General features: G+C 40.5%; 1 protein-coding gene across 2 annotated transcripts in view; it reads right to left on the bottom strand.

Moving 5' to 3' along the window:
• Positions 1-1327: 1327 nt before the first annotated feature.
• cd9b (CD9 molecule b) overlaps positions 1328-12213 on the bottom strand; it is a 39996-nt gene continuing 29110 nt past the window's right edge. For both annotated transcript variants that reach the window (XM_069192036.1, XM_069192037.1), the window contains exons 3-8: positions 9090-9187; positions 7274-7348; positions 6382-6483; positions 3990-4079; positions 3199-3282; positions 1328-1699 (exon numbers count right to left, since the gene is read on the bottom strand). In XM_069192036.1, the coding sequence (XP_069048137.1) occupies positions 1634-1699; positions 3199-3282; positions 3990-4079; positions 6382-6483; positions 7274-7348; positions 9090-9187 (515 nt within the window). In that variant the 3' untranslated portion in view covers positions 1328-1633. The remainder of the gene's footprint in view (positions 1700-3198; positions 3283-3989; positions 4080-6381; positions 6484-7273; positions 7349-9089; positions 9188-12213) is intronic.

Genomic DNA, 12213 nt, shown 5'->3' with positions numbered 1-12213 from the left:
GCAGCTAATCAGCTGCTAGAGGCAGCTAAACAAACTAATCTCTGTAAATGGTTTCACAGCTGGTGATCATGAGATATTTGATTAGTGGTTAAGGCACCTTCACCACTTTCTCAGATGGGGTTAATTCAGACTTTGTTTATGAACGTCTGCACAGAGCTAATAGGGGCTGTTTATAACTTTAAACAAGCAGACTATTGGTTTCCTTAGAGCAGGTTCAACAACTTTGTTTTCTGGTGCCATGACTTTAGAAATCAGTTTTTCTAGAATATAAATCTGCACACATTGCAGAGTGACTTTGCATTCTCAGTGCATTTATCTGCGGACCGCCATACAGTATATGAAAGATGTTTTCCAAACTCTGCCTCGTCAGTTAACAACAGAAGAACATAAAACATACCACACAGGAGGGGGCCACTTGTCACTTTTTGCTCACCTTGATTGTTCAGTAACTAAACTTTTCTTAGAAGTACCAGCAATATGGACCACAAAAACCAGACTGTTCCATTTAGACTTGTGGATAAGCCCGACTCTTTGTGGAAAGAAGCATTTCCTAATCCCAATTCTAAATATAAGCCCTTTTAGTTTCTATTTGTGACCAAGCATCCAGTACTATGGTTTTTGCTCCACAGTGTGAAATGGCCTATGTTACAAAAGTAGGCAATGGAATTAATGCCTTGCAAAAGGTGTAAAATACTCAATGTACCTTATTCATTGTGTTCTCCATTGAAATATTCCTTGTGACCTTCTTTTAAACCTCCTTGGCTCTTTCTGAATGATTCATGTTCTAACCTTAACGGATTTATTTCACTATTTGGGCACCTTGTGTTTGCCTCTGGGATGGCTGTTTTCTGTGCTTCAAGCAGCATTGTTACCATCCATTTCCTGCAAAGTCGCATATCTATCCCATCTCGTTCTCCTTTTTCCTTCACAGTCGGTTTTCCTGAAGTCATAGACCTTCGTTTCGTAATTGACAAAGTACCCTTTAAAATGACTAGCAAGGAAGAAATAGTTGAGATTTAAGGACATCTGGTATCCTCAAATCTTCCAATCAAAACACCGGGTTTCAGAATAGGAGAAAACTATCGTGTATGGACTGGAACTGCGAACATAAAATTCATATTCTGAAGGATTACTATTTACTAATTTAAAAATAATTCCACTTGTGGATGGTTTAGGAATATGTAACTGGAAGGCGGGTCTAAATGGTTGGGCCTTGGATTACAGAATTATTTCGGATCACTTCCGACAAATTGACCTATAACCCAGAAATGACACACAAATGAAAAAAGCACCCTCATACCATTCCTTCGTTAAAAAAAGAGGGAAATCAAATTAGTAAATTTTATTTGGCATTGTAAAAGCTCAACATTTGTTTGTATTTAACAAAACTGAAACAAAAAAGTTATTTATAGATCACATTAGCAAAATCACATTAACTCCAACTAAAACCTTATAAAAGTCAAGGAAGTAGCTAAACTACAAGAAATGGAATACGAAAAATATGACTCATAAAAAAATGACTGCACTTACAGGGTTTTAAATGGTTTATAAAATTAGATTAGACAATATTTTCAAAGCTGTAATATTGAAATAGACAAATGAACTATTAACAATAAGGCAGGTGTCGACCTCTTTAGACAACATCTCTGGTATTGCGGATGGCACAGCAGAGAACCATGCTGAAGATCATGCCAAAAATCTAGAAAGAGGAGAAATTGTGGGATTAAAAGGACTTGCAGAGTGATAAATGTCCATAGGAACTTTACGATGTGAACTAAGCGAGTTCATATAAAAAAAAAAACCCTAAAAAAATTCTGAAAAATCTGTTCACACACACTGCAACGGTTACAGTCAATTATCTCTGAACGCTGCAAATTCCATGCTGCTATGGGGGAAATGGCACATGTCTCGCTGACCTCACTCTGCAGGCACCAGGAAAACAATTACCATTTCAGCAAAAATTAAAATTGCCCAAGATACATGGCTGACCATTGACGAGGTAGGCTGGGCATTTTTACACCGCCATTCTGAGAATTAAAGTCGGATAGTCGCGCGATTACTGTTTGAATGGGTGATATCGAGCTTAGTGGTTCTCGGTCCTAGTCTAGCAGTATTGTTTCAGCAGGGCCATTAATACTCCCGTTTTAACTGGTGCCTGGAACTGATAAAAAAAAAAGTCTAAAGCAACAAGGATTCACTGGTTTAAAAAATACTCGATAAAGTGCATTATTTATAGCAACAAATAGGATAGTAATTTAAGTATTGTCTCCTCAGCTTGCCGATTCAGAATTTTCTCCCTTATTTCTGACCGAATGGCTTCTTGACAGATGATCAATTGACAATGAACAGAGTCAGCGTTTTACCTTCTCTAACTCCCAATTTGCTCGATTTCAGCTCAAAAGGGCCTAAAACTCAATTAATTAACATGGGGCTAGTACCAATTCTAAGTTGCATTCACCTTCTTAAGAGCGGGAAGCAAATTTTTAAAATAAAGCCTCAAAACCGAAAACTGAAACAGTTTCAGCCCATGGTTAAGTACTGGGCTGAAGCAAAACCAGAAGACCTTGGTTAAGAAGGTTACCCAGGACTTGAACTGAGAATCACTGTCGTAGGACACATCTGAAACTCTGGCCTGGGTGCATAAACAAAGCCTTAACTAGAAAGCAGGTCCGTTACTGGCAGCAATCGGCACTGGCGATTAAGGGACAAGTTTAAACAAAAACCTATCAACTCAGAGTTCAGAAACCATTGATGTATGCTATAGGGCATCCCCTGTGCATTTTCTAGATAAGACTGGTGGAAGCTCCTGAATTATTTTGACTGTTACAGTTATTGTAGATACTTCTATCTCTGTAGCAGCACAAGTGAGAACTTAGGGTGTGGATGCTGACCTTGTTATTTTTCCATTCCATAGTGTTGAACAGGGTTCCGTTACTGAAATAATACATTTCAGCCTGAGGGATTTTTTTGCCCTCGTGTATTAAAACGAATTGCCACCCTCGGTTTTATTTTTTTAATTTAAGGTTTCGCTGAAATCGCGCCTTAAAAGCTGCTGACTCTGTGGCACTTTTGTTCAGTGCAAACCCCTGAACTGTGTCGGTTTTAATGCAAAGTCCAACCCCCTTCTGATGTCCCACCCGATGAAGGATTTTTTCTTGTGCTTTCTTGTAGACCATTAAACAACCACGAAGTGCTTACCATCACAATAGCAATACCAATTCCAACTCCAGCGATGATGTGCAGTTTTGACTCAAACACTTCATGAATGGCTTGCGGACAGGGCTGCAACAGTCAATCAAAATGGTGCACGTTGCTTTAACAGGTTTGGCTTATGGTTGTTCTGCATTGTATAGGTTAGTCTTTATTGTTCTGTTGTAAGTGACCTATTCAACTAGTGGTACAAGCACTTATTAAAGGCATTTTACAGGTAATGGGGACTCCCCTCCACCACAACCACCAGTGTGCAGCCCCACCTGGATGATGCAATGGCAGCCATAGTGTGCCAGAACGCTAAGCACACAGTGGCTATCAGTGGGGAGGAGAGCAGATATTGTAGATGAAGCCAATTCATAGATGGGGATTATTAGGAGGCCATGATTGGTAATGGCCAGGGGGAAATTTGGCCAGGATACCAAGGTAACACACCTACTCTTTTCAAGAAACTCCCTGGGATTTTTAATAACCACAAAGAGTCAAGACCTCAGTTTTATGTCCCATCCAAAGGATGGTGCCTTTTTTACAGCATAGTGTCCCCATCACTACACTGGAGCATTAGAGCCTACACAGACTGCAGGGTGAGCGCCCCCTACTGGTCCCATTAACATCTTCCAGCAGGAATCTTAGCTTTCCTAGGAGGTCTCCCATCCAGGTACTGGCCAGGCTCACATCTGCTGGGCTTCAGTGGGCTGCCGGTTGCGAGTTGCTACTGGCTAACTTAGAATTGATGACTTAGAAAAGTATTTTGAAATACATCTGGATTAGGCACTTACCTTCAAAGACAGTACAGCTAAGCCTTCTTTGGTAGGGCAGGTATCTTTCACGATTGGTTCAAAAGTGCCACCCATCCCACAGCAGTCCAACTGTATAACGAGAGCCATTTTACACTTCAAACATCTAGACTTTCAGTCAGACTGAAGCAAAAGGTGTTGAGCTGGACAGTATACATTTAAAAAGCTTTGATTACGCACATCTCCTCACTGTCCAACAACGCATAAAAATGAGAAGTCAGAATTTGTGGAAAAGCAAAACTAAATACTAATGCAGTCACACCAGGAGCAATAGGCATCCCCATCCCTGGTTGAGGTAAGCACCAATCCTGTGCAACCTAACTAATATCTCAACATTAGGAACACCTATTATTTTTAATTAGTGATAAATTAGGTGAGCTCCTGTCCTTGATTTACAAATCATCTGTAAATGACTCCAGTTAACAGACCTCCCTGTAGCTGATCACAGACCTGTTTGCCTATAAAACCTTCTGCATCGGGGCCCTGCAGAAACGACTAATGCATTGTACACTTCACAGCACCGATCTTAAATCGGAACGGAACACATTAAAAAAAAAACAGGAAAGGTCCATCAACAGCCGAGCACAGTGCACGGTAGCAACAGATCAGTCGGGCACAGAGTAACACATTTACATGTTAACAAAAACATCTGCAGGTAGTGAATCAAGTGAAAGGCAGAGCCACATAATACAAATCCACACTTCAAATGGTTTGGAAACACTGCAAACGCCCAGTCCTGACAGTAGGATGTTACTGCCCAGCATTGACTGTGTCTCAATCTTCATTTTGGCATAGGCATAGAAGGTGAAGGTGCTTACACCTGATGAAGGCTCCACGGCCAAAATGTTGTTTTCTTTCTTCTCTTATCAGCATGGAATAAACCTATTACTTGTTCCTTTAATACTTATACACAACTGGAACACTCTGTAATGGACTCTGGGGCCAAATGCACAAAACAGTCAACCAAGACTGGTCATAAATTTACCTTTGGGCTGCTGTTCACAAGAGAATATGACCAACAATCCAATTTATAAATTGGAGAGGTTTGAAGGCTAATAGTACACAATTGAAACAAATTAAATTATAATCTAAACATAGCTAACGTTATACAGGTTTTGCAATTAGCATTTTAAAGATCAGTTGGACCTGTAAAGCAATTAGTCTACCTAGAAGTATAAAATCACCCACGAACATCCGTAAACAATGCTTAATTGTAAAGCACCAGGTTTCACCTGTATTCCTCTATTGGGTCCTATTTCTTAGCTGTATTCATAGCAGGTTCAGATAACCAAATAAAACCATCTGATTTGTGAAGACTAGGTTTTTCAGCTCTTTTCCCCAGGCATTTCATTACACTGCTAGCATTGTGTTTTTTCAGCTGTAACTCCGGTTTGACCAGCAATTGAGAAAGAGGCAGCAAAACGCTAGGTGGGGTGAAGCTCCTCTGTAAACAGGCAGGCTTGTGAATCCAGCTCTTTTAATCCAATCAAAATATTGCTTTTGATTCCAGACAGTTTTGCTGACGAATACTACTTGTTAACATTTCTGTGGTGAGATGTCTGCGGTACAACTTGCCCATCACAGTACATTATTCACTACAGAGACTAGTGAGCAGGAAGGGCCACTTCACGTCACAATTTGTGGGAACTCAAATGCAAGTTTGCGACAATTTTACACAATTCATGATTTTGTGCTTAATTAAAAAACTGTAAGTTTATCCATGAATTTGTTACCAAGATTTAATTAACCGCCTGAGAAAATGGGACTGCAGTTCCTCTTTAATGCAATAAACGCTGTGATAGACTGGACAACATACAGGCCTGTACTCTCCCCTTAGTCGAGCTTTGATTCCTGAAAATCTTTTCAACCTACATCTACGTACACAATATGTAATTATTTAAAATAAATCTCAGTTGAATTTCAAAAAATGCCAATCAATAAAATAGCCCTACACCCATAAAACATACTTTCAATAACAAGTTAGACAAAACTGGCAGTTTGATAGCTGTGAGTCACACAAGAATACAAACACCTGTTTAAGATAAGATAACTCAAAGAATATTTTTGTAAATTAAAATGCCTGGTTATTGGCTGGACTCCTGATGACTTATCTTTCTAAATACAGGCATCTGTCAAATTACCAACACTTTTAAAACTACCGTAAATTGTTTAAATGGTCTAGTCCACCAAAATGCAGAAACCAGTGCATTACACTGCAAAACTTGCTCTTGTGAGCTAAATGGCATATAGCAATGCAAAACATTAGGGAAAAAATGATTAAGCCTTCCAGAAAATAAAAAAACTAGTGGCTACAATCACCTTTAGGATTACATTTAGCATGTTCATGTGATCTGTGGAAGAAAGCAGAACTTACACCAAAGTGAAATGCTCGGAGTGTTTCCTTCAGTGCTTCCTGTTTGGTTTTCAAGTAATTGTTGTAGGTCTCTTTGTAGAAATCCTCTATGTCCGTCACAACCTTTGCACAGAGGGAGAGAAAGAAGTGCCGTGATATTGCAATGCCATTAATAGAACGAACATTAGTTATTGGCTTACCATCCACAGACGTGCCATTTCAAACACGAGGGGTCTCAAAGACCACGTGCAACCTGTCTCCAAAATACTCCCAAAAACCCTTCGGTAAGGATGATTTAAAAAAGTGTAAGTCAGGTTTAGATTTTTTTCAGTTTCATTGCTGTTTAAGTGATTAAAGGCAGACGCACGGAGGAGATAAATATGACCTGTCCCCAAAACTGTGCTTCAGGTCATCTGCGTCTTTTCATAGAGAGGGGTATCGGGTGGACAAAACAGACATGCATTCTGCTGCAGCACAACAAGAGAAAAGCCTGGCTACATTCAAACCAGCCTGACAATGCTTGGGGGAGATATGCAGTCCCACTTAAGAAATTAGTCAAGACCAAGATGAACCACCAATCTCCGGATTAGCAAGACAGGCCTCTACTCTAATAACAGGCCTTTGCTTTCTGAAGCACTATATTGAAATGGTGTCGGAGGTTTATGGAAAAACCCATGAAGGGCCACCTTGCCAATAATTATTGATCAAAATAAACTAGGTTAAATGAGATTTTTTACTTTGATTATTTGAAATGACATTGATTGAATCCAGTAGGTGAAAGTAATACATTTTGTTAATGTGCTTAAAGAGTTGGAAATTGAGGTTAATGTCATATCAGTGTATCTTGCAGGTCAATCACAATCTATGTTTCGAAGACTAGTTTCAAAGCAAATGCAGGGAGTGGATATCTTACCTTATCCTTGTTTGACAAGCCCCAGATGCCAGCAGCAATTTCCACTGCAAATATGACCAGCAGGAAAAAGAAGAACTGCAAGAAAGGGATGAGGGGGGAATTAGGAAGTGTTCAATCTAAAAAAAGCCTGCAGAGTTTCTTCAAGGGGAAGTGAAATTTCTCAAGAAGCACTTGTGGCCCGTGAGGCTGGCATCTGTCCTCACTGCACCAGAGACAGGAGCTGGGAGACCAGTACTGGAGACATAGGGGCAGAGAGGTGGCACTTTGGCTCAGGATCTGTGCCTGTTGCTGGAAGTTTGCCGGTTAAAATCCTGCGGCCGGCAGAGGAATCCTACTCTGTTGGGCCCCTGAACAAGGCCCTTAACCCGAGCTGCTCCAGGGGTGCTGTATAAATGGCTGACCCTGCGCTCTGACCCCAAGCTTCTCTCCCCCCATCTGTGTGCCTGTGTGTCTCATGGTCTCAAGCTGGGGTATGCAAAAAGACAAATTCCTAATACAAGAAATTGTATATGGCCAATAAAGTGATCTTTGCTTATCGTATGCAGAAGTTCTAGGAAACAAAAAAAATCAAGCCCTTGTAGAGAAAGCTAGTTCCAAGGCTAGCACATAAAGGGAAGGGCTTTGGGCAACATGATGATGCAGCAGTCAGCATTGCTGCCTTGCCGTGCTGGGGCCCTAGGTTCAATTCCAGGCTTGGGATGCTGTCTGTGTGGAGTTTGCATGTCCTTCCCGCGTTTGCTCGGTTTTCCTCCAGGTCCTCTGGCCCAGATGTGTGTTTGTGTGAGTCCCTCTGCCCTTTAATGGACTGGCGTCATGTCCAGGGTGTATCCCGCCTTGTGCCTGTTGGCTGGTACCCTTGCTGCAGCAGGTGATTCGCCAGCTCAAGCACGGTTGCGTTACACTGTCTGTTTGATCATGTGAAAGGAGGAGTAGCAGTAAAAGATTGTTACCACCTTATTGAGCCTTTTTCAGATTGACTTACAGGGGTTACCAGCCCATGTTCCAGATCACATGTGCGTGATGAAAGACAAAATCCCTGCGCAGCATTTGCAAGTGTCACAGAATAACAGTAAATGGCTTTTACCACCATTGAAAACAAGTCAATTGAAGTTTGATTATATTGTTACGTGAGACGTAATGTGTTTTTTTTCTTGTTAAATAAACCTGTACAAGTTTGGTCACCAGAGTATTTTTAATTACTGATGGGAAGGTAGGTTAAAAAAAAAGTTGCAAGTAGTTCTAAAACTGTAGAGATTTGCTTATAGCAATTATTACCAGCCGGCTATTTTACTTTTTTTACTTACAGTTTTGGTCAAGTACCTTACCCCAGGGTAAAAAGCAATTTCATGGGGTTTCAATGCACAATCCTGACCACTGCTCCACACTGCTGAGGAATTGTAGTCAGGCACCTCACAATACCTTTAGCATCAAGTAAGGCTCTAGAAGTGTTTTACAGTGTAAGGTGGAATTAAAATGAAGAGTAAGAACAGTTCAAAAAGGGACTGGAGAGTTTTCCCAGCTGGATGTCCCTTGTAACTGTGAGACTGTGAAATTGTTCAGGAAAACTAGTACCAACCTATACAGAATTAAATGAGGTAAAACAGTATTCCTCCCCCCCCTTTTTTGCAGTGGTATATTAGTGATCCAAGTTTGGTGTTTGTTTCACTTTCGGTTCACTCATTTCAAAAACAGTGTTCCTGTGTGAAAATAGATATGTTATTTGAAATGCCACTTCCTGAACTTTTGAAAGAGCCAGGCTAAATGCTGTGACAGGACCTTTTGTATCAAATGGGGTGCATATAAAAGCGATACTGACCAGGCCGAGCATACAGGGGGATTCTTGAATTGCACCGCAGCACCCCAGAAAGCCCACGATCATCATGAGAGCACCGGCTCCGATCAGGATGTAGACCCCTGGGTAGAAACAAACAAAGGAGAAGTTAGCCAGAGGTGATCAAGACTCCTTTTGCAGGTCTGTGTAATTAAAGAACTCCATCTTCCCCGACTCCCCTCTTAAACCGAAGAGTATCTCATCTGGTCTTTTTTTTCTGCAGCATTGAGCTCCTTTTCTAGAGCCTGTGACTAAAATGATCAAAGTGATGACGTCCTGACAATGTACAACCTAGAAAAAAATGCTGCTATAGATGGCATGATGATGAATTGGGTAATGCCCTTACTGTTGACAAGAAATCTGTGGCACTCAGGGTTCAGAGGGTTGATATTGAAAACCTCCTTAAGCCTTCCATCAGAAAAGGAAAAATAAATGTTTCTGGTCTCTGAAGGCATCAGCTGTCTATTTGAACTCACTGTTGAGCCATCACAGTTCCCAGTTTCTCACCTTCCTCTCTGTCTGTATTCATACAGTGCCCTTTCATAGAGTGTACTTTCTTGTCTTTAATGGATCAGAGGTGAAATGATATCTGACGCAGAGCTCTAGTAACACGTATTGCCCCAAAAAACAGTATGGACCCCAAGGAGTCATTACGCCTTAACACGTATTGTTTAAAGAAAGCACCCGGAATTAATTCTGATCGGTATAAAGAAATGTTGGTTTCTCAAGTATATTATAGCAAGAAGTCAGTTTCAGCATAATCAGTTTAATGCCTGTGATGGCAACTTACCATTTTTGTAATAAACCTGTTTATATCACTATTGTATTTGATATGCATGCTTAAGAAGTAATAACGTGTATTACAGTGGTTATTACTTCCAGTATGTTAAAAAAAGTACAGGTTGATGCCTTTCAATAAAGGAAATGACGCTAAGCTTTCAAGATCTGAGTTAGAATAAATCTAAAACTTTTGTTTGGGTTGTACCATTATGTTTGGAGATTGCTGATCATTATAGATGTTGACGTTGTCTAGTAACAATTAGTTATTTAAGTCGGTTCTGATACCAACCCATGAATATCAAGTGTGTTCATTCGTAAACTGGCAAGTCTACTTACCTAGTAGACTGAAATTGGAAACAAGCTGTTCTGACAAATACAGCTCTTATCTTTTGAAGTTCTTTCATAGCTCGGTACTCTATGAGTTTTAGATCATCACAAAGAAAATTTTGCAGTGGTGATGCAGTGTATAACTGTAACCGGTTATCTAGATAATATCCATACATCCTCTAGTCTGCTTATCCTGTACAGTGTTGCAGGAGAAGTTGGAACCTATCAATCCAAGCAACAGGCTCAAGGCAGGTTACACCCTGGACGGGACACCAGTCCATCACAGGGCACAAACGCACACCATGGTTAATTTTCCCAGAAACTAATTAACCTGCCAGCATGTCTTTGGAATGTAAAGAGAGACCAGAGTTCTTGGCAGAAACCCATGCAAACGCAAGGAGAACATCCAATCTCCATGCCAGGAGCACCCTAGTACTCGAACCTAATGTCCCAGCACAGCGAGGCAGCGATACTACTCTCTATCTAGACAATATCTGGGGTGCAAATGCGGTCATGTAGCAGTTTCAGTTAGACCAGAGCCAAGTGTGGTCTGGTGTTTCAAAAACAATTTGCAACTCGCTTATCTACGCGAGATGTACTGCTATTCTTGATCAAAAAAGGGTTTCTAAAAACCTAAGCTGACCACAGATAACATTCATGTGGCTTATTTCATACAGTAGTTTTAAGTATAAACCCGTCAAAACAAAACAATCCCAACAGTCCTAATCATCCCCTTCTTTTCAAAACTCACTTTACAACTCTTGAGGAATATTGTACTCACAAAGTACTTTCTGTTCTATTGTATTTGCACAAACCCAAATAAGCTTTGCGAATAATAATACTAAACTATAAGCTTTCAGTTTAATCAGTGAAGAAAGTAAAACAGAAACTGATCTTAAGGAATGGTGCAACAATCACACTTACTCACCCACCTCTGAAGCCAAACATTTAAAACATCATACATTATTCATTTCACAGCATATTCCCCGGAATTAAGAATGTTGCTTAAGAGTATACAGGGGGGATCACAGCTACAGTATTATTGTACTTGCATTCTGGAACTACAGCAAAGAATCCTAGCTGAGGTATAGGTACACACCTTACAGTGCATAAGATTTAGCTAAAAAACTGAAACCAGTGGTTCTCAAACTGTTTGGACCAAGTACCACCCCTGATCAAAACAAAGCATCCAAGTACCACCTCTAAGTCATCTTCTCATAGGAACCCCAGAAAATCTCAATGACCAACATGAGCATGCATGCACACACACACAAAAATAGCACTGAGCACTTAGTTAAATTGGATTGAGCCGTCTTGTAGCCGTTTTCCTACGCTTGCCAATACCAGCAGTGCTGTCTGTGTCAGGTTCAGCAGCAGAGCTAGTATCGGTGGCCGATGTATAATCCTCCTCGTTCTCGAGAGGTATGCGTGATCTATCGGAGCTGGTGTTGGTACTCTTGGCGTCTATTCCTTTTAGCCATGACATAATACTTGATTTTTGCGAGGTATTCATTTTCAATCATTTGTTCTGTTGGTGAATGTGGCACTAAGCTGCGTCTCTGCAAGCTTGAGAGGAGTATGAACACTCAAGTATTCGCCTGCAATGTATCAGCGTACATAGGCTGTGTATTTGACAAACTAATTTTATTCAAATAGAAAGCCCCGTCTCATGCTTTCTGAAACTAATTAAGTAAATTACTGGTGAAAAATGTACATAATTTTACATTTTATTTTTTATTCCCAATTTTTTGGTGCACACAACAAATTTCCAGGGTCATCTGGCATACCATTTGGGGGTGCTCCTCATACCACTGGTGTACCACAGTTTGAAAACCACTGACTTTGAGACCAAAGACAAGCAGCTTTCAATCCACATACCAAGAGCAGAGAGAATAAGAGCAGTTCTAGGAAGTTATGAAGTACTTAAAGTAGAGAAAAACAGAAGCTGGTCTTAAGTAATGGTGTAACAATCACACTGTTACTCGCCCACTTCCTGAAACCA

Source organism: Lepisosteus oculatus, chromosome 7 (assembly GCF_040954835.1).
Source record: "Lepisosteus oculatus isolate fLepOcu1 chromosome 7, fLepOcu1.hap2, whole genome shotgun sequence".
Lineage (NCBI taxonomy): Eukaryota > Metazoa > Chordata > Actinopteri > Semionotiformes > Lepisosteidae > Lepisosteus > Lepisosteus oculatus.
Note: the sequence above shows the minus strand (reverse complement) of the source record. Positions and strands in the feature narration are given on the sequence as shown.